This window comes from Ochotona curzoniae, unplaced genomic scaffold, assembly GCF_017591425.1.
Source record: "Ochotona curzoniae isolate NIBS_2020 unplaced genomic scaffold, NIBS_Ocur_1.0 contig_3527, whole genome shotgun sequence".
In the NCBI taxonomy this organism is placed as follows: domain Eukaryota; kingdom Metazoa; phylum Chordata; class Mammalia; order Lagomorpha; family Ochotonidae; genus Ochotona; species Ochotona curzoniae.
The window spans coordinates 246,795-272,909 of record NW_024465897.1 but is presented as its reverse complement, the minus strand read 5'-3'; the positions used below and the strand labels follow the sequence as shown (position 1 = coordinate 272,909).

The window sequence follows — 26,115 nt, the reverse complement described above, 5'->3', positions numbered from 1 at the left end:
TGCCACTCCATTAACAAAAGATAACAAGACATAACAATAGGGAATTTTAGAAGCTGTTATTTTTCATGAGTATTCAGAAAGGTTTTAAACATTAACTAGGGTAGAAAATATTTGTCTTTGGGGGACTGCTTTCTTTCACTAAAGATATTATTCCCAAATCCTTGCATGCAAAAAACAGATTGCAAAAGATAAGATTTCATTTTTTTTCATAGCTATGTGGTTTTCAATAGTGTATACATACCACATATCTTCATCCAGCTTGTATAGTCTCATCCATAGTGTATAGGTACAAATTTCTGCACCCAGTCAACCATTGCTGGACATCTGGGTTGAGTCCCAAGCTTAGGTGTTGTGAATCTGGGTGTTAACACCATACTGTTACAGATAGCTAGTTTGCTCATATGACAATTTCATCTCATTCAGATAAAAATCTCAAGAAAGCAGGGCTGCAATGTACATTACATCGGTTTTTGAGATTTGTGAGGAATCTTCATACTGTTTTTCAGAATGTTGTACTTGTTTCTATTTCTAACACTGCTGTCTGCTTGGTGCCGTGTGATGACTCTGACCATGTTTCTGCACCATACCTCCCTGCTTTCTGTAGCATTTCCACTGCAAAAAACTTATTCCCAACTCTCCCATGGGTGCAGGGCCCAATCACCCAAGGGTTAACCTCACCAGGTATGTCTGCTGCACTAATCTTGCCTTTTCTCATACTGGTGTGCTTGAGAAAGCTTGAGAAACTGCGGGCCAATCAACAGGTCAGGATGTCCCCCGCATGACTGATGGGTTCATGTTGACCTAAGTGCAAGCTTCCTGATACATGCGAGACATACAATGAACAAAGAGCGTGAGAATATTCCCCAGGAGGAACTAGACAGGGTATATTAGAATGGCCTGGACAAATATTCATACATTACATTTTATGTTTTCGTTCCCCTTGATGTCTTTTAATTGTGTACAGAATTATAATTTTGTTCATAATAATATACATTCAGTATATGCACACACATATTTTGGAGCCATTTGCAAATTAATTGTGCTTTAATTTTGATATTATACATGATAATTACATAGACTCACCCTTACTTAAAATATGGAACTTAAGTCAATTCCATGGGAAAAAGTTCATGGTAAACAGGAAGCCATGACCATCTTTTCTGCAAGTTTATATCTAAAACATTAATTCGTGCTGTTCATTACATAATGTTTCAATGTAGATGAAATTTCGGTTGACTAAATCTGATACACCGTTTGCACATCCTTGGGTATTTCTGTGGAATTGTCAAAATATTTTCTGTCTGCTGTCTGCTCTCATGACTGCAGTGCCAAAAATTCAGCTTTTGCTTTGTTATTGATGAGCCACTTTGCATCTTATGATGTGTGTTTTTTTCTTTTTAATTTATTTATTTTGGAATTCATAGGTAGATGACTTGTGTTCATTTGTGGTACATAAAATTTTGAAGCATATTAGCATAGTAAGATAGTTATATCTGGAAATTTAAAATGTATCATTTAATTATTTCTTTTATGTATATGACTGTCAACTCTCTTTTCAAGAATACAGTATATGAACTATCATCACCAGAGTGTGCCGAAGCTCTCTTGAAGATACCTTTTGCATTTTATATCTTTTGACCCACATGTTCTTATATGTATTCCTCAACAAATTACCTCAGTCCATGCCATCTATATTATATTTTGTGAGGTTAATTTAATTTAAATGGGATATCATGTAGTTGTTTTTGCATGTTGGCATTTTTCACTTATCAGAATGTCATCCACATCTATCCACTATGTTGTAATGGTAGGATTTTTTAATAGATGAATATTATGCAGGAGCTGTACCACCTATTCTGCATCCCTTCATCTAATACACATTGAGCATGATTCCATGCAGTGGTGATTGTGAGTGCTACTTCAATACCCATTGACGTGCAGACATCTCTTTGACATAGAGACTTCATTTCCTTTGGAAATCCTAAATAATGAGGCAGCTAGATCATGTGAATAATGCTGCTTTCTAAAACCACCTTGGCTGGTAGTCATTTGTGAATGAATTAAAGGATACCTATAACCTAGTCCTTCTTACAAAAAATAGGTAGGCTTGATTTATACTCGTAAGTCATGTTCAGAACATTCATGCATTTAGTTTGACAAAAGTAAGAGGTTGCCATTCGTCCATTTCATTTTCCATTTATACATAGGACCAAATTGAATTTTTTTCTCCTTATTTGGACCAATCATCAAGAGTATGTTAAAATCGTGTTACTTTCTGGGAAGCATTTTTCTTCTTTACTTTTCTTGAGTCTTTAGAGCTGGGAAAAAGAAATCCAAGAGAACAAAGTCAGAAAACAAAGAAGTTAAAGAACAACTACACATGTCTCACAAATACCCCACGAGAACCACCTCCTGCAGACGGACTGTTTTGCAAGGAAGTTTTTTTTCATACTCGATTCCTATTTTTCTCCCAAACTAAAACAATAAACAGGTTTATGTGCATGAGACAAACTTATTTCTGTTTCACATTTATCAAGTGCTCACTGGGTTGATGGATGATAACCAGCATGAGAATGAAGCATTTGGCACTTAGTAGACACACAAGGAAATATCAGAAGTGTGCCTTGTCAGGGCAGAGCATGAACCACCACTAACCAGAACATTTGGGGTCTTTTCACCACTAAATCTACTGGTGCAGCATAATCTCCATGACCCAGAAAGCCTCACAAAGAACCTGAAATGTCTGGGTAGGAGTGAAGCTGTCACTGAACAGGGACATTAACAGCCCAGGTCTGAGGCTACCAGGACAAAACCCAAATGATCATTTCCTTCTCATGACAGAGCTGTCAGCACAGCAGCTCCCTGCTCAGATCAAGGGTAGGAGATTTACTCACGAATTTTCTACATCCTGAATGGTTTCGGGAAATGGCTGATTCCTGGTTTTTGGAAGGCAGAAGACAACTAGTCCAGAAAGGATAGGGAAGACTCCATACATGATCCAGGGCAGGTGAGGTGAATACATGACTAGCGTCATCAGGAGGGGAGCCAGGACTGCCCCAATTCTTGAGAACAGAGTATTTATTCCTGCAAATGTTGACCTGTGCGTGTAAACAACAATACAAATAAATTATGTAGAGATAACCATATAAAACATCTTATTTATCATCTTGTTTTCATGGTGGAGGAATACTACAACAGAGCTACACACACGAGCTCTGACAGTAAGCCCTTACTCATCACATTTTCTGTGCTATCTCCCAGTTTGCTTTTGGCAACTGCTTGAAAGTCTGTTTTATCACCTTTCAGGAGGATTTCTGCAGCACTGATCATGGAGTGTGGTTTTTAAGGTAAATGCAATGACGCATTACAGGACTTGGCACATTTTTAGGCACAATTGGCTGTTGTAATTATTGGTTATTGGTCAATTACCTCAATTTGTTATGCTATTTACTGAATAGTCTGTTTTATTCCCTCAAATGAGTGAATGACTCCAATAGTCATATCTGGAAGTCAGAATGATTGCTTCTTAATTCTTGTACCTGCATACAGTTGGGATCAGTTCATTGGAATAGATGGGGAGAAAGGTCATAGCAGAAGAACCAGCAGCAATTCCCAAGGTGGCTAAAGCCACACGTGCAGTCTGCATTTCTGGAGAGAAAGAAACCATGGAACGTAAGACATTTTGAATGAACACATCTGCACAACCTCCCAATGATTTTTAGAAAATACTGTTGGATGGGTTTCTGGGTGGGGATGTTTAGGTCTATCATCTATCATAGAGAATCCTCAACCTTATGGACTAGTTAATAGATTAATGTAGTTTATAGGATGTTATGGATTAAACAGAAAATGAACAATGTTGAGTTGCTCCAACGCTTCCTGCACATATGAGTGATTTCATTCATTTTATGTAACTCTTCGTCTTTAAACATGGATAAATATTAAGGTAATAAATGTATATGCAGCTACCACTGTTAATTTGCCATATAATATAACATAGGTATGCAATTTGTATATATACATATTACTGATGATAACTGTATATAATCACATATTAAACAGCTTGCAATTAAGAGTGTGCAGAACAATTTTAGGTCTCAGTCAGGTATTTTGTCAAATCATAACAAATTGATTGTGTTTATTGGGGAGTGTATATTGTCAATAGACACAGAATCTGGAACAATAGTTCATGAGATAATTAGTACTTTCAGTTAATAATCAGCAGTGTCAACCTGGCAAAGATTAGCAGTAAAAATTTGAAAAGCATCTTATACAATTTAATGAAAATATCGAAGTAGGGCTTTAACTTTGACATGAGGTACATAAATCCAAACAAATCTCAAGGACTCCGAGGAAGCCCATTCATCCCACAAACACTTAACTTTCTTACCTTTGGGCAAAAATGTGCTGATTAGCATGCAAAGTCCTACCAGGAAGGAAAGCAGGGACTGACTGGTGCGAACATCCAAGTGCTTCATTATAAAAATGACAAACAATCTTGGTATGAGTGTGACAGCCCCAAAGAGAACTTGTAGCATGAAGATACTGTCCCCCACTTCCTGGAGGTTGAGAACCAAGCCCATAATGGGTACGGTGGCTCCCATGCTGAAATGAAGAAAGGAGTAAAGACAAATTTAATAAGCCTCAGTGACAAAGAAATTCTACTTACGATTTTGAATGTAAACATTATAATTGATGAAAATATCATTCAGATATTGAATGTCAGTGTTGCAGAAGAAGCTAAATAATGAAAAATTATAGTATAAATGAATAGAGAATGTTTGTAATTGCTACTCATTTGCATCTTCTTTCCATAGAATGTTTTTAATGAGTGAAAGTATAACCTGTGCTCTTTTTTTACATTCAACTGTAACAAAAATGCTGTTAATATCATTATTCTAAATCTGTAGGTTGACAAATGTAAAATCTATTCACTTCTTGGAAGTAATTTTTGGAAAGAAAGGAATTACATTTCAAAGCTTTAAGTGTATCCATCTCCCCATGCACTTCACCTCACAAGGCCCAGGTAGAGGATTCTCATGCGCAGTTTGGCTGCACGCAGCATCTGAAATATTAATGGTGTTGTACTGGATTTGTCCGGCTCCTTCAGTGCACTGGATCTCACAAACTTCAACAATAGAGAGAGAGAACAAGCATTTAGGAGAGGTCTGGGTGGTTTTAGTGATGAGTCCTGGAGGACGAGATGGGGCAATCACCACAAGGGAACAGATGGTGCCATCAAGTGTGCAATGTGTGTCTGGGTTAGCGGTCAAGAGGCCATGCACCACACAAAGTATGCCTGCATTTAGCTCATAGCTCAGGCCTGTGCTCCTGTATTGAGCTTCTGTTAATACAGCTCCCAGGGGTCAGTGGTGATGGTTTAAGTCATAGCGTTCCTGCCACCAACAGGCAGACAGACCTGGATTGATTTCCTGATCCTTGATTTCATAGCCAACACAGCCCTGGCTGTTGCAGATATTTTAAGAATTTACAAGCACATAAAAGCTCTCATTATGTTTTGCTGCTTCTTCCCCATGTCTGTGGGTCTCAAGCTGCCACTCTGCTGTCAGACTTGTCCTCTCCTGTTTCCTGAAATCTCTCCTCATTGTTTCACTCTGGCTAATTATTCTCCATGCTTTTAAACCTGTTGCACATTTTATTTTTCTCTCCCTCATAGAAATAAATAGCGGTAAAGTCTTACTTGGTATTAAGGTGTATATATTATTAAGTCAGATTAAGTAGACTTTTTGAAGTGACAGCTGCAGTGGTCATCATTGAATCACAGTTCTCACTATCAGCTTCTGGTCTTCACACTTCTTTATAATTCAGTCACATTTGCTGTGCTTGTTTCTAGTAAACAGAACAACTGGGTTCTGAAGAATTCAGTAAAATCAACCTGTAGAGCAGTGAGTACCACAGCTTAGAAGATGAACCCAAGAAGAGGAGCCTGCTAACCAGAAATGCAATGACCATGATCAAATGAAGAGACAGAGGCACAATGAATATTACTGATGTCTCTCCCACAAAGGAGCAGAAGGCCTTGCCAACCTCAGAGTTAACTGAGAAAGAGGTCTGGAAAATGGAGGATAAAGATTTAAAAGGGTTGCTATGAAGCTTCATCTCAAAAATGAGAAGCACACACAGGAATTCAAGGAATTTAAGGAATAAGAAATACAGAAAATAGCAGCAATGAATCAAATGAAAGCTGATATATTATAAATGAAGAACATAATGGAACAAATTAAAAAGTGGAAAGCTTCAATATGACCATGAGTGAGACAGAAGACTCTCATACTAGGAAAATATCTCTTGCCATAACAGGAAAGCAATTAAAAAGCTGGAAATAGATATGACTCCAGCCAAAAACCAAATTACTCAAGAATTAAGAGACATTACAAATAGGACAAATGTAAGAGTTTTGGGGAGTTCCTTAAGGTACACAAAGAGAAGTTGGTTTTAAAGCTGCATTCAATCAGGGAAGATGGCTGACTGTGGAGGGTAGGTGTAGCTGAGTTCATGGGGAGCTAGGGACAAAATTGGAAAAGTACAGAATAGGAAGAGGAGAATTGCTGGGAAAGGAATCTGAAACTCCCCAGAGTTGGTGGGATCAAGGCAGGGCTGAGCAGACATAGAGGACTGCAAAAAAAAAAAAAATAATAAAATCCTCTGGAGACAACAAACACCAACTAGAATCAGTGGAAATGGAGGCCACCAGGGTAAGCAGGGACACAAACAAAGAAAAAATAAGGGAGGGGGGGCGGAAAGGAATTTTTGAGTCACTATTCAGAGGCAAAAATGGGTGGAATCTGAGCCCATCCTTACCCCAAAGTTCTCGGACCTGGGTCACCCAGAAAGACATTGAAATTGCCCAAAACAGAAACGTGCAGCTCGTAGGGGACAGAGGTCTCTCCCAAGGAAAAAGGCTTCTCTCAGTGACCCAGAAACAGGAGAGCAGATTCTGGGTACAAACAAGAGAGGCACTAGAGCAAAGTGACCTGCCTGGTTGGTATCAGGGGCACAGAGCAGCGGGCGTGTGAGTGAGAGCAAGGCCAGCTCATCATGGTTGAGAGAGGACATGGTATGCTCAGAATGTGGAAAATCTAGCTGCTGAATGCACACTGTGTGGTGACAGCTGGACGACTCCCTCTCAGGGCACCAGTTTGGTAGGCAGAGGCTGAGAAAGTGCCAGGTGACTGGGAACACACTGGCCCTGATTAGCAACTGTATGGTCAAAACTATCTAATTTACTCCAGCCACATAACAACTTGACAACAGAAAAAGTGAGTACCAAGGAGACTGAAAGTACCAGTCAACCACAAGGTGGAAGGAGCCAACAAACATCCTGACTACCTGCCCAGCAGATGGGCAAATTAGGGTTGGATGAGGATAACCACTATGGTGTAGTACAAGAGACAGATTATAGGAAAAGATAGGGGTCAGGCAGTTGGCAGGAAGGTACCTGGAGACCCTCTGGATACAGGGAAGCAGCCACGATGGCAGAGCAATGTTGCAGTGAACAGAAAGCCTATCAGCAGCTGGAGAGTGGTGGTTAAGATCTCAACAATAGTGAAGGATCCTGTGGCAGCCATGGCTCGATTCTTGTGGCAGCCAGGCAATTCATCTTAGAAATCTGCACTAAGGAGAAAAATCCGTCAACCAGAATTGCAATGTCAAAAGATAAAAGAAGAGACAGAGGCACAATGAATGTTACTGAAGACTCTCCAGCAGAGGAACAAGAGCCCTGGCCATCCTCAGAATTAATTGAGGAAGACTTTGAAAAAATGGGAGCCACAGAATTCAGAAAACTCATTATAAGGTTTCTGAAAAACAATGAGAAGCACATACAGGAGTTCAAGGAACTTAAGGAATATGTTACATAGCAAATGGTAGCAATGAATTAAATGAAAGCTGATATATCAGAAATTAAGAACATAGTGGAGCAAATTAAAAGTACAGTGAAGAGTCTCAAAAATAGAATAAATGAAGCAGAAGGAAGAATTTCAGAACTGGAAGATATTTCCTGTCTCCACGGAGAAGCAAAAAGCTGGAAGCAGAGCTGGGTCAAGCTAAAAAAACGTATCCAAGAATTAAAAGATGTAGTTAAAAGATCTAACATAAGAGTTATGGAAGTTACAGATTGCACAGAAAGAGAGGCTGGAATTAAAAGTGTACTCAAAGAAATAATAAAGAAAAACTTCCCTATCTGGAGAAAGAAATGGAAAACAACATCCAGGAGGGTCATTGAACACCCAACAGAGTTGATCAAAATCAAACCTCACTGCAACACATGATAGTTAACCTCTCTTAAGTTGAACAAAAGGAAAAAAAAATCCTTGAATGTGCACCTGAAAAAAATTATGTGACCTATAGAGAAACCCCAATCAGACACACAGCAGGCCTTTCAGAGGAAACACTATGGGCCACAAGAGAATGGTGTGACATATTCCAGATATTGAAAGCAAAAAATTTTCAGCCTAGAAAAACATTTCATACAAAGCTCTCCTTTGTCTTTGAAAATGAAATAAAATACATTCATAGTAAAGAAAAGCTCTAAGAATTCACCTCTTAAATCTGCCTTATAGACAATGTTCAAATATGTTTTCTTGACAGAGAAGAATAGCACCCACCAAAACAAAGCAGAAGACCTAGAAGAGATGGACAAATTTTTGGTCATGCAAAACCCACCAAAACTAAATCAAGAAGAAATTAACAACCTAAATCCATCTATAACATGGACTGATATTGATTAAAGCCCTTCCAACCAAGAAAAGTCTTGGACCAGATATTTTCACTGCTGAATTCTACCAAACATTTCAAGAAGAACTTACTACAACCCTTCAGAAATTTTTCCATAAAAATAGAAAGGGAGGCAATCATTCTAAACTCTTTCATTGAAGCCAACATCACCTTAATACCAAAGCCAGATAAAGAAAAAATGAAAAAAGAGAACTCTAGACTGATATCCTTCATGAAAACAGGTGCAAAGATCCTCAACAAAACACTGGCCAACAAGATTCAACAGAACATCAGGCAGATCTTTCACCCAGACCAGGTGGGATTTATCCCTAGCATGCAGGGATGGTTCAACATGAACAAATCAAAAAATGTGATATGCTACAACAACAAATTGAAAAATGAATATGATCAATTCAATAGATGCAGAGAAGACATTTGGCAAAATCAAACATTGCTTCATGGTAAACACCTTAAGCAAGATAGCCGTGGAAGGAACATTGTACAACACAATCAACGGAATAGATGAAAAACTCAATTCCAGCATCATACTAAACCAGGAAAGACTAGAAGTTTTTCCATTAAGATCTAGAATGAGACAAGGGTGTCTACTTTAACCATTGCTGTTAAACATACTATTGGAACCCTTGCCAAAGTTATTAAGGAAGAAAACCTGTGAAAGGAATTCAAATTGGAAATGAGGAACTGAAATTATGTCTATTTGCAAATAACATGATTCTCTACATAGGAAAACCAAAAAGACTCAATCAAGAACCTATTGGAATTTATAACAGCATTTGTCAGCATAGCAGGATACAAAATTAAAGAACACAAATTGATGGCGCAAGTATACATAAATAACTTCATGGCTGAGAAAGAATATGTAAGTGCAGTTCCCTTTAAAATAATGGAGAGGACTCTCAAATACCTTGGAATTAGCTAACCAAAGAAATGAAAAACCTATATAATGAAAATTTCAAAGCATTTTTAAAAAGGACACTAAAAGTGGAGAAACTTGTTCCTGGATAGGCAGGATCAATACCATGAAAATGCCCATATTATTTATTGTAATATACAGATAATGTACAGATTCAACCTGATCCCAATTTGAATGCCAAAAACATTCTTCCCAGGAATAGAAAGAAGATACAAAAGTTTGTTTGGAAACAAAGAGACCACGAATACCACAGCTCCCCTGAAGAATAAAAATCAAGCTGGGGGAAATCACAATTCCAGACCTTAAGACATACTACAAAGCAGTGGTCATCAAAACAGTCCGGTACTGGCACAGAAACAGAGAAGATCGATGGAACAGAATAGGAACACCAAAAGGGAGCTCACACATGTATAGCCAACTAATTTTAGCAACAGAAATGAAAACAATGCGTGGAAGTAATCTGGTCTCTTCAATAGAGGCTTTTGGGGCAATTGAATAGCAGCTTGCAGAGGTAAGAAGCAAGACTCCATTTGTCACATCATAAAAAATCAGCTCTAAATGGATCAAGGATCTCAATCTACACCCAGAAATCCTCAAACTTCTAGAGGAAAACATAGGACAAACTCTACAAGATGCAGGCATAGGGTGGGTCTCAGGACGGGGCTTCTCATGCCTGGATCCCGGACAGCCACCATGTGCACATGGTGAGCTGTTCCCCTGGCCTGCTGGGTTTCGGGGGCTGCTTCCTTCGGGGTGAGTAGACTGAGGGGGGAGGTCTCTGGGACTGGGCAGGTCCGGGACCCACCCGTCGCCTTCATTGGGTGGTGAATGGGATTTGGGAGGAGCGCGACCTTGGGCCTGGGAATTTAAACCTCCAGCAGCCTCTTGGCAGCTAGTGGGTATCAGGACGGGGCGTCTCATGCCTGGATCCCGGACAGCCGCCATGTGCACATGGTGACCTGTTCCCTTGTGGCCAGTGCGCCATTTGGTGCCAGGCTCCGCCTGCTGGCCACCTGGCCAGGAAGCTCTGGGGATTTGGTTCTTTGGGTCTCTGCTTATTCAGCTCCAGGTTGAACCCATTGTGCTTCTTGGACCTGAAACAGGCAGTAACTCTTTCTTTGTACAACTGGTAATCACTAATAATGCTGACCACCAAAAACCAGTCCATGCAGAAGCTATGGCTTGGGGCTTGTCCTGCAAAAGTAGCTCAAACAGCTGGCGAATGTGTCAACTGGTAATGGAACAGAGTAGATCAGGCACGACTGAGCAAACCTTAGCCCACAAGCAAAAGTAGAGACTAGGAGGGAGCAAAGGTCATGCCGAGCTAGGCTCTTGTACCTACTGGTCTGTGTGAGACAGGGACGCCAAGCCACAGTGTCTAAGGCAGCGTTCAGGACAGGTGAGGGGCTAGGCCAAGCTGAGTCAGAGCAACCACTGGCAGGCAAGCGATATATGGCTGAGAAAAGACCCAGTTGGGGAACAAAGGGGACAACATTAGCTGGGTTGAGGTTCCCACCAAGAGGCGCGTGGCCTGGAAGGGGGGCTGCGCTCTGATCTGGAAATAGCTGTAGTCTCCCTTGGCACAAGTGTGGACTGGGATTGGATGCACCGAACCCAGCCAGACCCCGACTCCCCCTGGTGTTCTGGAGGACCAGGGCAGATGTGGGACAGACTAGGCAAGGTCTCAAACCCCTACTGAGCTATGTGTCAGCCATATGTGGGTATGGACAAACCATGGCTGGGCTGGAACATCCAACAGCAAGAGCCAGATTGGGTTGAAGGCCAGTCAGGAAAAGCCACAGTTCCAGCTATGACAGGAGGTTAACTGAGTAGGGTTGGCTCATGGACCCACTGGTAAGCGTGAAACCTGGCATTGGGAGAGGTTCTGATGGAGGAGTCTGGGCAACTCCTCTGGCAGGACACAGACCCGGCAGGTAAGTGCAAGAAACATGATAGGAAACAGCCCAGAAAAGGCCATGGAAAGCTACACACTGGCATACAATTGGCAGACGTGGGGGCAAGACCACATCATCCACTGGCAAATCCAGGCACCAGTGTGGGTCGACCTGGTTTCGGTCACAACAAAGCCTAGTGCACAATACAGAATGCCAAGGTGAGGTTGCCTGTACCAGAAGGGACCGCAGCGCCCAACCAGCCTGAGAACAAGAAAGGAAGTGGGCAGAGCCGGCAGGGGAATAAGGGAGGGTTCCTTTGCTGGACAGCTACTTCCACAGGAAAGCATAGGCTGGGATGTAGGCAGACCAGACTAGGCAGAGCTACCACACCTGTGCGCCTCATGTGGACTAGATCAGGGAAAAGCCAGGCTGGGCGGATTATTCCTACTGGTGCAAACAAAATTAAAGTGGGTGAGGGTTGTTTGGGCTTAGCCACAGCATCAGCTGGAATCTGGGAGTGGGAAAGGCCTGGGAGGGAAATAGTGGGCTCACCTCTCTTGGGTCACCACTTCCACAGGAGGACATAAAACTAAGATAGCGGTTGTGGTGGAATGGGGTGTGGGACAGACTGGATTACTGCTACACTTACTGGCAAACCAGGGTTGGGGGCGGGCCTCGTGGGGGTTATTGTGGGTCGTTCCAACTAGGCTGCAGCTCCCACTGGTTATGTGGGGGCCAAGTATGTGCTGGGCAGAACCAGGCTGGACTGCAACACCCACTGGTTCCAGTGGAAGTCAGGAGTGAAAACAGAACCAACCCAGCAATTGCAACCACCAGCTGATTGGGGCAATGGGCGGTGCCAGTCCCTGTACTTGTTCGCACATACAAAAAGTTTCTTTGGAGATCTTCCTAATCTAAAGGCTGGACTCAGAACCCTAACAAAGAAAAGAAAGAAGACAGAGGTCAACCAACCATCTCAGCTATGATGGACTATGTCAATCAGTGGATTTTTCAAAGACCTCATAGTGCTTGGAGTGGCAAGATTGACAGCTACTCATAACTGTTGCAATATCAAAACCACTTGAGCAAGAACCTCAGAGCATGCCCTAGATCCAGGACCTGGGGAGTGTGGAAAATTGGGTGGGCCTTCTCTCTTAATACCCCCCTTTAAACATGAAGGTAACAATATGGAAAACATACTAGTATTATCCACTTTCCTGTAGCCCTTAAACCTTCTTACCCTAATTAACTATGTAAAGATTGTAAAATAAATAAATAAATAAATAAATAATAAAAAAAAGATGCAGGCATAGTTAAAACTTACTAGAAAAATCAGAAAAAGCATGCACAGTCAATTGAAAAATAAATCCTTGTTACTGCATCTGTACAGCAAAAGAAACTCAACAAAGTGAAGAAGCAACCAACAGAATTTGGGAAAATCTGCACACTACGCAACTGATAGCAGACTAAGATCCAAGATTTACAGAGAGTTCAGAAACTCAATGACAGCAAAACAAACAACTCTTTGAAGAAATATGCAAAGATAATGAACATTTTTCAAAAGAAAAATTCAAATGGTTAATTAACATATGAAAAACTCAGTCTTCCTATGTATCTGGGAAATATAAATAAAAACCACATTGCAGTTCCACCTAACTCCAACCAAGTTGACCTACATTCAGAATTGACTAACAACACCTGCTGACACTGATAAGGGAATAAGGGTACCCTCCTTCACTGTTGGTATTCCTTTATGACCCCATCTGAAAAATAACAAAATCCTGGGGCATTGTAATAGCCCACTCACATAATTCTAATTTTACTCTGAGGTCTCGTTGGAGCCCAGATTTGGGGGATTGTGAGTTCATGACACTTTGTACCAATAACCGTCTCCCCTTCCCAGATCACCTCAGTAGTGAGGATCTCTCCAGCGTTCTTCTTCCCATTTATGTATGCCACCCTTCTAAGTGCCTTCAAGCCTTCCTCTAGCTGGTTGGTGGTAATCAGCCACCGAGCCGACTCCACCAGCAACCTGTTGAAAGAACACAGAAACCACAGTAAACTCCATGACATAACTGTCTCTTAACTCTTAACTCTCTTTCCCTTACATTATAACACTAACATAAATTCTAACAGTGTCACTAAATCAAATATGCCTGACACCTTGTACTGGTCTTCATTAGGGGAGGGAGTCATGTGACCCTCAGTAAGTGGTTACACAATCATAGAAAATTATTAGTAATAATCAATGGTATAATATACTTTCTTCTAACATGAGCAAAGATTCTAGCAGTGTCAAGATGTGCCTTACCCATTGTACTGGTCTTTGTAGGTGGCAGGGGTGGGTGAGTGGGCAGAAACTATGTAAGCACAGTAAGTATTTATATAAACATAGGAAATTGTGAGTAATAAGCAATGATATGTATCTTTCCATGTCTTGGTGTACTTTGCATTACTTTTGTTAGTGATTTGTAATCTTCACTGTAGAGTTCTTTGACATCCTTAATAAACTTATCCCAATATATCCCAAAGTTATCATCAGAGATAACAATTTTATGCTGATTATTGATATGTCTTTTTCCTTCCTCTAAAAAATACTGTATAAAATTTTATCTGTTCAAATAGTAACTCATTAAAAATAAATATTTTTATTTGAAAAGGCTATTTATACACATGGAGAGAGAGAGAGAGAGAGAGACAGAGAGACAGAGAGAGTAAGAGAGAGCACGTGCATTCATTAATTTACTAGAGACAGTTGCTACAATCTTCCATCTTCCTATTTTGGTTATTTTGGCCTAACCAAATATCCTGGACAAGTTCTTGGGCCATCCTCTGCTGCTTTCACAAGGAGTTACTTTGGAGACAGAGCACCTGGAACTCTAACTGATGCTCCTATGGAATGCATGCTGTACACGCAGTAGCTTATCCCACAATAATCACTTCTTTGCTATTAACTTTCTACGTCCTTGAGATGAATCATTATGTTGTTTATTTGAAAATTTTCTGCTTTTTAAGGTAGGTACTTTTTGCTATACCCTTTCCTCTTAGTGTTGCTCTAGCCCATAAGGTGTAATACATTTTGCTTTCCTTTCAAGGAAATGTTAAAGTTCTTTATTCCTTTCCTCAATGACCCATTGCCTATTCCTGCTGTTCATATTTCACGCAGTTGTAGATTTTCGGTGGCTTTGCTTTTCCTAATTTAAACTTTCATGGAAAAGTGGTTGGGCTGCACCCTGGCTTCCCTGTGGCTGCAGGGCTTCCCGAACTGAGGGACAGACACTGAAACAGAGCCTAGTCTTAGGTGTGGTGCTATGGGGTCAGGGGTGGTGATGAGAAAGGGGTGTCTGGCACAGGAGAGGTGGCAGTAGGTGTGAAACCCCAGGGCACCTGGAGGTCATGAGGGGAGTCCTGACAGCCTCTGTAGGTGGTGGGGTGGTTAGGGGGGACCTGGGGCCTAAGGGAAGGAGTCCAGTGGCAGCAGCTCCCTTCCCCCTGTTCTGTTTCCAGAACTGTATCCTTTCCTTCTAGATTTTACGATTTGTATGCAGATAGCTGCTTGTAATAATTTCTGGTGATTCTTTGTCTTTCTGCAGTGTCAGATGTAACGTCTCCACTTTTGTTTTCTTCTCTGCATTTATTAATTTGGACCTTCAGCCTCCAAGTTTTGTCAGCTGAGCTAATTTTATTGATTTTAAGAAAGCAGCTGCTCATTTGGCTGATATTTGAATGGTTTATTACATTTCAATTCTCTTTAATTTTTCTGTAGTTAATGTTTGTTTCCTCCTATTAATTTTGAGCCTGTTTTGTATTTCTATATCTTACACATGCAGTGTTCATTCATTTAATTGATACCTTTCTAAATTCTTGATATAGACAATAATTTCTATAAAATGTCCTCAATGCTGCTTTTGCAGTATTCCATCAGCTTGTATAAGTTGCTATCATCGGGCCCGGCGCGGTGGCGCAAGTGGTTAAAGGTCCTCGCCTTGCACGCCCGGGATCCCATATGGGCGCCGGTTCTAATCCCGGCAGCCCCGCTTCCCTTCCAGCTCCCTGCCTGTGGCCTGGGAAGGCAGTCGAGGACAGCCCAAAGCTTTGGGAACCTGCACCCGTGTGGGAGACCCGGAAGAGGCTCCTGGCTTCGGATCGGCATAGTATCGGCCCGTTGCGCTCACTTGGGGAGTGAATCATCGGACGGAAGATCTTCCTCTCTGTCTCTCCTCTCTGTATATCCGCCTTTCCAATGAAAAAATAATAAAAATAAATCTTTAAAAAAAAAATAAGTTGCTATCATCTCATTCATCAGGGGGTTTTTTAACTTCTATTTTGAATTTCTGTATGCTGCACCTCCCATCCAGCTCCCTGCTTGTGGCCTGAAAAACCAGTGGATGATGGACCAAAGCCCTAAAACCCTGCACCTGCATGGGAGATCTGCAGGAAGCTCCTGGCTCAAGCTTTCAAATGGGCTCAGCTCTGGCCATGGCAGCTACTTGGGGAGTGAACCAACAGATGGGAATTCTCTCTCTGGCTTACTAATAAAAAATAAATATGTTTCTTAAAAGCTGAATGCTTATTCTTCAGCTGTAGAGTGAGTGTTTGTAACCAAGAAACAGATCCGTGTTTCAATATTGCAGATTAGCTCTGTGGTTGTGGTTCTCTGAAACTGCTTAGGTGAAATCCATCATGATTATTGTATGGGGACATAAGCCACTCTGTGATTCAATACTAACTATTTTTTAATTGCAAGGTACTCCAGCATTAGGAGCCAAATATTTACTGTAGACACATGTTCTGCTTAAATCATTAGTAATTTCCCTCTTTGTACCTTTTAACAGCTTTTGTCTTAGAGATGACCTTTAATGGTGTTAGGAAAGCTATTCCTGCACATTTTTACTTTCTGCTACTGTGAAATATCATTTTCCATTCATTCACTGTGCATCTTTACTGGAATGTAATGTCATTACTTCATGACTAAGTACATGTTGTTGTCTATTACAACTGATTTCATAAGCAATTCTCTCTCTGCTACACTGCAAAGAAGACTACCAAGTCCCAGCCTTTGTGGTGAAGTGTCATCCTTTCCTTGTTCTCATTTCAGGCATTTCAGAAGGATGAACAGGAATCATGGCTGCAGTCAGGCCTAAATCAACTAAATGTTTATCTGACAAGATTTACTTTGAGTCTTACCAACATAGCTTTCCCTAGGATTGTACATACCTGGACAGCAAGGAGCAGACAAATAAAGGTATAGATACAACCAGCTGTAATGTGTACCAGTCTCGAATGGCAAAAGTTAATCCTCCCAAGAGCATCTGCCCAACGCTACAGGCAGAAAATATCAGTGTTACTCCAATATGTTGATATCTTGGCACTGTCCATTCTGATGCTGAAAAACATATGTGCACAATTTCAGACAAAGGGCAAACTCCCAGGTTAATTCAAGACACAAATATAATGGAAGTCACACATTGTTGACTTACTAAGGCTGATACTGTTTGACAAAATATTCATGACAAAAGTCCCAGCCAAGAAACGTAGGATGCAGAAGATGATGAAATTTGGAGCAAAGGCTGTGCTGGTTTCCATGATGGCCATCAAGAGGAGACACCATGTGTATATCAGCTTCCGCCCATATCTAAGAAATAAGATTACTTAGGCCGGAGTAATATAATGTATAATCAACGTAAAACACATGAAATATCTTGAAATTCAGAATGAATGTTCAGCAGCTGTAACACTGTATTTGAACATGGTGGAATACTGCAGTTATCATCAACAGAAACAGATGTCAAAATGTCAATTTTGTCTTATACATTACATTTTTTGTACTCTGTAAGTCTCCACAAAGTAGGGAAACATAATATTTAAGTTATGCAAGTCTTGCTTATGTCACCAAACACAATGATTTCCAACTATGTCCTTTTTGTCTGCAAATGAATTTCATCCTGTTTTATCTCTCAATAGTATTGCATAGCAGCACCCCAATCACATCAATCAATAGAATAATTAGAGAAAAAAAATCATTGTCATCAAAAGAGCTAATCTTCAGTATTGATCAGATAATAATAACTGACATTTATAGAATATTTTGCCTCATAGCTATAGAATAGTTTCTTTTCTACCTTGCATGGAAATTTCTGATGGATACACTTGAGCAGGGTATAAGGAATATCAAGAAATTAAAAATCTAGGAAAACATGCCAGGATAAGGGAATATGGAACTGTATCGTAAAATGATAGCAATAATAATGTGAAAAATAAATTAATTTTAAAAATTATCTGAAATTAAAAATTTAATCTTAAATATTTATAAATTTTATCTGTTTCAGTTTTAATGTTCTTTCTTACTCTTCTTTATTGCTTTCTTTCTAATGCCTCCAATACTATATTGAATAAAACAGGTAAAAATTTACATCATTGTCGTGTTCCACGTTGAAGAGGACATTTTTTAGCTTTTCCTCTATATTGTGTAATATTGTCTATGTGTTTGTTGTATATACTTTTATACTTTTGAGGTATTTGTTTCTATGCTGCATGTGTTGAATTTGTATCATGAAGGATTGTTAAATCTTACTAAATGCTTTCCTGCATCCTAGTGAGATAATCATATGGTTTCTGTTTTGACTCTGTTAATGTGATTTGGAACATTTGATGATTTAAAAATGTTAAGCCAATCTTGCAATAGGAGGATGAATCTCATTTGATTGTCATGGGTCATCTTTTATATGTAGTGTTGGATTTGGTTTGCTAATATCTTGTTGAGAATTTTTGTACCTGTGTCATAAATATATAAGTTGAAAATTAAAAAAAAATCTAGGAAAACATACCATGTGTCTTTTTTGACCAAAGTGGAATGCAGTTGGAAATGAGTAATTTAAGAAAATATAGAAATTGTACAGACAAGTGGAAATTGAATAATACCAACTTGTGAATTAGCAGTGCGATGTGGAAGAAGTAGAAAAGTAAATTAAAATTAGAAACAAATAAAGATAGCAGTGTTTAAGTCAAATTGTGGAATACAACAAAAGCAATGTTAATAGAAAACATTTTGTAATTGATGTCTTCATCAAAATTTTGAAACACAGCAAATAAATAACCTTACAATTTATCTCAGGAATCCAGAAAAGATAAGACAAATCACACCCTGAATCACAGGGAGAAAAATCAAAATTTAAGAAAAAATAATTAGTGTCTAATGTGGTGGTGGTATTACAGACTAATCCTCCACATGCAAGTGCTGCCATACCACTATAGATAATGGTTCATTTCCCAGATGATTCACTTCTTTTTTTAAATTGTTATTAACATTGTATTATGTGATACAGTTTTATACGCACTGGGGATTCCCCCCACCCCTCCCACACCCCTCCTCCCATAGTGGATTCCTCCACCTTGATGCATAACCACAGTTCAAGTTCAGTTGAGATTCCTTCATTGCAAGCATATACCTAGCATAAAGTCCAGCATCTTATTGTCCAGATAAGTTCAGTGGCCTCTTGGGGAGACCTTCTCTGGTCTGAAGGTAGAGCTAACAGAGTAAAGTTCCGGTCAGTTAAAAGCCCCAACAAAACATCAGCGTCAATATACAACATTATGGAATTAATTGACATAGTATTGAGTGAACAATATGTTAAAAATAATGCAAGTTCAATTATTCAAAACATCTGGGTTGAGACAGTATCAATGACAGGTTCAAAAAGTAACAAACAACCAAACAAAAATTACAGGTTAAATCAAGGCAAACATGTGGTATCTAACCTTTTGGGATTCGCTCATTTCCCTTAGCATTATAGTTTCCAGTTGGGCCCATTTAGCCATAAAGAACTGCATTTTGGTTTTTTTTAATAGCTGAGTAGTATTCCATGGAGTAGATGAACCAAAGCTTTCTTATAAGTTCTTGACAACCTCTTGTAACTATTTCAATGACACCTCATCAATTGAGGTGCACAACGAGTTTGGGGGGTGTTGCAGAGAAATCGCTCATACCTTGTTGATGGGTACTTGTTCTTTGTGTTCCATCTAACAGGACATGTGTGAGTCCTTGATGACCTATCTTTCTTTATTGGTCTCTGCTTATCTCATGCCATTAGTGTGTGTATATGAGAGTATGTGGATGTGTGTGTGTGTGTGTGTGTGTGTGTGTGTGTGTGTGTGTGTGTGTGTAGGGGGTAGGGGGTTTAGGAAGAACCTTGTTGGTCATTATAGAGCGTGGAGGCCCAGAGCTGGAACTAGATAAGGACTGGAGAAGGTTCCTTTCCCATTGTCCCGCAGGAAGTTTATTGATCTTCTGGTTCTGATGATCGATCGTGGTTCCTGGCTGTTGTTCTGATGTCATTAGTTCCTATGTGGAAGGACTCGGGCTTCTTCCATCTCGTTTAGTTTGTTCAAAGAGGGGGGATGTCTGTCCTCTGGATTCTCAGCATCCGGAGGCATTCCAGATCCCCGTGTTCTCTTTGGCAGTTGTGGTGATGTTCTTGGTGTCCATTCTGATAGACCTAGGTGGGAGTCCAGGAGTCCTTGTGGGTGGGATATAAGCCTCCTCCTGTCCCGCTGTTCCGCTCTTGGGTTCTCCCCTATTCTGTGCATATGACCACCTGTTAATAGATTGTTTGGGTCGTTCCTAATTCCCCCTGTATGTCATTGTAGTTTTTGCTATTGTCTAATGCTGATCTGGATCTATCAGCTTTAAGATACCTATGCAGTTCCTGTAGGTTACACTACGCGGTTTCCTAGTTTTTTAAAAGAAGATGAGAGATTTCTCTGTGTTCCCATCCAGTTACTGTGTATCACAAGGAATTGGCAGTATATTGGGAATTACAATCATTCAGAACATGTGGGGTGAGACCATATTAGCTACAAGTTCATCTGAGGAAGATTTACAATCATTGGAAATCTTTAGGGTTGATTGATGTCCCCAACACACTGCAGTTTCAGCATGGAGCTGTCTGAGCAGCATACAGAGAACCAAGTTCCCAGGGCTCCCTGGGTGGGCTGCCAGCAGGCGAAGCCTGGCGCCAACTGGCGCACTCGACGCCCGTAGCAGTCCTTCGAGTGGGCATGGAGACTGCTTAGTTGCTCACCAGGTCAGAAGCGGCTGGGCCTGGGGACCCCCGGCCGCATGGCGGGCCGTGGGACAAAGCCCCCGGGCTTAGGCTCCACCTCTCTTCCCGGCCCGGGCTTGGGTCTAGCCACACCCCTAGCGACCCCGGCCCAATCGGATTAGCTGGACAGTTTTCCCGATGCTTTGCCCAAGACGGGCTGTGCGTGCGTGTCCAGCCCACTTGTAGCAGTCCCCTGAGTGTGCGTGGAGACTGCTTAGTTGCTCACCAGGTCAGAAGCGGCTGGGCCCGCATGGCGGCCGTGGGACAAAGCCCCCAGGCGTAAGCTCTACCTCTCTTCCCCGGCCCAGGCTTGGGTCTAGATGATTCAGTTCTGATCCAGTTATCAAATTATAGTCTGGGAAATCAGTGCATGATGGCTAAGGCCTCAGATTAAAACACCCACATACTTGCCTCTGCTCTCTTTAAAAATCTGCCTTTAAATAGAAATATTTTTTTCAAAAAGAAGCAAATAGAATGGCACTTAAAAATTATACAAAAGATCAGTCAAAGGAAGAGCTGGTGTTTTGAAAAAAATAAAATAGCTAAATCTTTGTCTCAGTTGTTTAAAAAATAAAAGGCCCAAATTACTAGCACCAGAGATGCAAAGGAGATGCTACAAGTAATACCACAGAAATAGATAGAATCATCACACATACCAAAATTGGGGCACAAAGACATTGAAATGCAATTGAATCAGTACTGAAGACAGTATCAATAGGATGAAGACTGTGGCTGGATGGCTTCCCTGCTGAATTTTACCGAACTGGTTCCAGTTTTTTTTTAAACCATCCAAACAATTGAAAAGGAATGAACTCTTCCAAACACCACTCATGTGATCAACATCATCTAAATTGCAATACCAAAAAATGACACAGCATAGAACAAGAAGTATAGAATGATATTCCTGATGAACATATCTGCACAAATTCTCAACAAAATATTGGCTAATGGAATTCAAGAAGACATCAAAATTATCAGCCATCTGGACAAGAGCGATTTATCCCTGTGATACAAGGATGACTCATCACACACAAACCACCAGATGTGATATGTCACATTAGCAGATTGAAGAACAAAAATCATTATCATTTGACAAGTTATATCATCCTTTTGTGATTATAAAAAGCTCAAACAGCAAGTGGACAGGAGGCTTGTATCCCATTGCTGGAGACTCCCGGATCCTCACCAATGACTGTCATTATGGGCACCCAGGACTACATCCCAACTTCCAAAGAGACCACAGGGAATTGGAATGCCTTCAGAGGCCTAGAACTCTGAGGTCATCCACACCCATTTGGATCTACCACATAGGATGGAAGAAGCCCAAACCCTTCCTTGCAGGATCCAAGGTCATCATAACAACAGCCAGGAGCCCTGAGTAGTCCGTAGAAACAGAAGAACAGTAAGCTTCCTTCGGGACTAGGGAGAGGAGCTTTCTCTAGTCCTCACTTAGTTCCAACTTTGGATCCCCACCCTATCTTGCAATGACCATCAGGGTTTGCTCCGGAGCCCCCCACCCCAAAACACCCCAAAACACACACACACACACACACACACACACACACACACACACACACACACACACAAATTGGAATAATAGAGAACAACAAGGAAAGCTTGGAATGAGATAGGAAAAGGTCAGCGTGGACTCACACATTCCTTACTAGGACACAAAGATTAGTTACTCCTCACTAAGGTATTGAAGGTTTATCTGCACACCCCTCCTAAAACTATTCTGCGCTTCAACTATTGACATATGCCCTGTTAGAGTTATAAGCCAGTTTAGACTATCCTAAAAACTGCCAAGTTCAACAAAATTAAGCTTCAACACTATAAACTGCTGAATGCTAAAATGAAAACAGACACGAGACAGCGGAATAGTATCCTATAGCCATTTTAAGGTGTATAGCAGCCGGTTCTGTGTATAAATTAAATGAAATGTCAATAAAGTAGTCACAGGATGTGGTTAAGAATTTGTAGTTTTAAACATATTTGTTACTCAATACCATGCCAATTAATTGCATAATGCTGTAGATTAATGTTGGTGTTATGTTGTGGCTTTTACTTGATCGGGATGATATTCTGCAAACTCTGCTTTCAGACCAGGGATGGTCTCCCCAAGAAACTGTTGAATTTATCTGGACAATAAGATGCTGGACTCTATTCTTGAAATGAAAGAAACAAGACTGAATTTTAACTGTAATACTGCAACGAAGTGGGAAGGGGAGGAATTGGGGGAAGCCCAGAGCCTATGAGACTTTGTCACATAACACAATGTAATCAATAAAGTAATATTAAAAAAACAAATCATTAAGATCATAAAGTGATGCTATGTATGTATTGGCACATTAAAATATTTTTCAATAAAAAAAGCTCGAACTGGTATAGAAGGGACAAATCTCAGCATAAACAAGAAAAATAGGTGGGGCTTCTTTTTCCTTCTGCCACCAGCATGGGCAGCTTGCTTCTAGCAGCCATGATACCTGTGCCAGGGATAAGAAAACAGAGCAAGCCTGGACGCTTCTGCATATGCTTAGGCCCAGGACGGTGGGAGGCAGAGAATGCTACAGGGAGGAAAAAGTGTGTGGGGATGTCATCTGAAAGTGGGATCCCAGATAACATGCTGGCATCGTGTGCAGATGAACCTGGCTTGGGGACTTGTACACATATTGGGGCACCAGGCTAGCATGGTACCACATACTGGCAACCAGGTTAGAGGCAGGCCTGGTGGGGGTTATTGTGGGTCACTCTGACTAGGCTGCAACTCCCACTGGTTTATGCGAGGGCTGAGTATGTGCTGGGCAGAACCAGGCTGGACTGCAACACCCATTAGTTCCAGTGGAAGTCAGGGCTGAAAACAGAAACAACTCAGCAATTGCAACCAATCACCAGCTGATCTGGGCAATGGACTGTGCCGGGCCCTGTGCTTGCTAGTACACACAAGAATCTGGTCTGGGAACACCTCAGACAAAGTTTCTTTGGGGATCCCTTCAATTGAGCTTCCAGACCCAGAACCCTAACCAAGAAAAGACAGAGGACAGAACAAGCCAATCAACCACCACAGCTGTATGTTGGCAGCAAAATGCTGGACAAATGGAGACTCTGTGATGGACTGTGTCAATTGGTGGATTCTTCAACGACATCATCATGCCTGGAGTAGCGAGAATGGCATCGATCCATAACTGGTGAACTATCAAGGCCACTTGAGCAAGGATCTCAGAGCATGCTCCATATCTGGGACCTGGGATGGGTGGGAGACTGGGTGGGGCTTCTCCCTCAATATTCCCCTTACCTTAGATATATGAATAAAATTTAAAAAGAAAAAAGAACCTACTAGGGCATGTCTTGTGCTCCATCCTGATTTCTAATTTTATTTGTGGGCTAAGGTTTGCTCAGTACTGCCCAGTGTGCCTGTTCCATCACCTTTTCATACACTGATGAGCAGTTGGAGCTACTTTGCCCAGGTTGTCTGATCCCCAGGTCTGGACTACCTGTTCACCAGTGGGAGCTATGACTCGCAGGGGAGTTTTCCAAGTTTCTCCCCTTGATCCCCTCCCAGACATAGTTCTCATACATGCCTTTGGGTTTTAGGCCAGTGCCTGGCATAGTCTGGCCTTCCTTTTGTCCTTGCATGAGCTAGTGAATGTAGCAGCCCAGCCCGCCCCACACCCTATACAGGATGTATATTCGGGTGCTGCTGCCTTGACCAGTCCAGACTGTTGTTGGTTCTTTAATTTGTGATTGATGGCAGGCTCCTTGGTCACACCTAGTTTAGTTCATCACCACTTCATCTCTTGAAGTAACCTGTGGGGCTAGATTTTTCATAGGTTTGGCCCATACATTTCCCCAGAGTCTTCCCCCAGATATGGTTCTCTAGCGTTTGTTGATGGCATGGCACTGCTTAATGTGACTGGTCTCCGCTGGGTCAGTTCTGTTTCCAGCCCTGTCACCACTTAGACCAATGGATATTTTGGTCTAGCTCTATCCTACCCACTAAATACTCAGTCCTCATGCAAACGAGTGGGAGCTGCAGCCTAGTTAGGGCAACTCCCCATAGCCCCCACCAGGCCTGCTCCCTTCCCTAGTTGCCATGCATGCAAGTATGTACTGTAAGCTTGTTCAGTCTGTCCCACCTCCCATTAAGCTCTGGTACTTGTCAGTGGGCATTGAAGCCTAGTTCGACCCAACCAGCCTACTATCCAGCCCACACACACACTGGCAGGTGCCTTTCTGTTTAGCAGCTTCTGCCCCTATTCTGGATTTTGTGCTCTTGAGTGGGAGTGGTTAGCCATGAGGGAGGTGCCCACCATCTCCCTACTGGGCCACTCCAACTTCTTGATTGTGCACTCTCCAGGAGGTTCTTGCATTTAACTTAACAGTATTAGCTCCCGATGCCAGTCTCTGCCATCTAATGATGTGGCAAAACCCTACCAACCTTTACTCACTCTAATTTTGCTTGCACCATTTGTAACAGTCAGCCCATGCAGGTCCTTCCCAGATCTAGCTCACATGAGGCCCAAAGGCGTTCCCCTCACCTGTCTCTGCCTTTGCCTTCAATGCTGTGGCATAGTCTCCCTGCCTCCTGTAGACCAGTTATTGTAAGAGCCAGGGTTGGAATGACATGTGCTCCATCCTGATTTCTATTCTTTTTTTTAAGAGTTGAAATTTGTTTGGCCCTGCCCATTCTGCCCCCTTCCAGTTGCAGCTCGACCCACTCCACATCCTGTTTTACGATGCTCGTTTGGGTGATGCTGCCTTGATCTACCCAGAATGCCATTGGTTCCTTTACCCATAAGTGACGGTAGGTGCCATGGTCATTCCTAGCTTAGCCCCTCACCACCCCAGCTTGCAAGCTAACCTGTGGGACTTGTATTTCCACAGGGTTAGTTCCATACTTCCCCCATAGAGTTTACACCCAGACCAAATTATCTCGCATTCTGGTAAGTGTCTTGATCATGCTGAATGTGACCAGTCCACTGCTCCACCACCCAGTCAAATAATGGTGCCCTGCTAGACAGGCCCCCATCCATAGCTTTGGTGTGGACCAGCATGTGGCAGTCAGTGATGGTCTATGATAGTAGCCTTTCTCAGGATTCCTAATGTGGCTGGTGATTCAGTCTGGCTCAAATAGCTCTTATGGACACTCCCCTCGAAACCGTCAGGTCTCAGTCCCCATGCTTACCTGAAAGTTCCAGGAACCTGTAACCGGGAATCACCCAGAATTCATCTCTCACATACAATAAAGCTGGCATTATTCCTAGGAGTCCCTAAGCAGCAATTTCATTTCCTAAAACTCCCAGAGCTCGTCGCTGGGCAGCAAGCAGGCAGAGCCCGGCACCATTTGGTGCACTGGCCGCCCAAAGCCAAGGACTCAGTTACTGCCTTTCGGCAGTGGTCTTGGCCTGCTGAGTCCTCATTCTTGGATCCAGCCCAGCAGGGGCAGCCCCCC

General features: G+C 41.7%; 1 protein-coding gene across 1 annotated transcript in view; it reads right to left on the bottom strand.

Moving 5' to 3' along the window:
* Nucleotides 1-2,890: 2,890 nt before the first annotated feature.
* Nucleotides 2,891-26,115, bottom strand: part of LOC121157562 (steroid transmembrane transporter SLC22A24-like) — a 29,505-nt gene continuing 6,280 nt past the window's right edge. Inside the window, exons 3-9 of the mRNA XM_040981849.1 lie at nt 17,046-17,200; nt 16,783-16,951; nt 13,453-13,597; nt 5,013-5,128; nt 4,391-4,605; nt 3,540-3,648; nt 2,891-3,098 (exon numbers count right to left, since the gene is read on the bottom strand). Of these exons, the coding sequence (XP_040837783.1) occupies nt 2,891-3,098; nt 3,540-3,648; nt 4,391-4,605; nt 5,013-5,128; nt 13,453-13,597; nt 16,783-16,951; nt 17,046-17,200 (1,117 nt within the window). The remainder of the gene's footprint in view (nt 3,099-3,539; nt 3,649-4,390; nt 4,606-5,012; nt 5,129-13,452; nt 13,598-16,782; nt 16,952-17,045; nt 17,201-26,115) is intronic.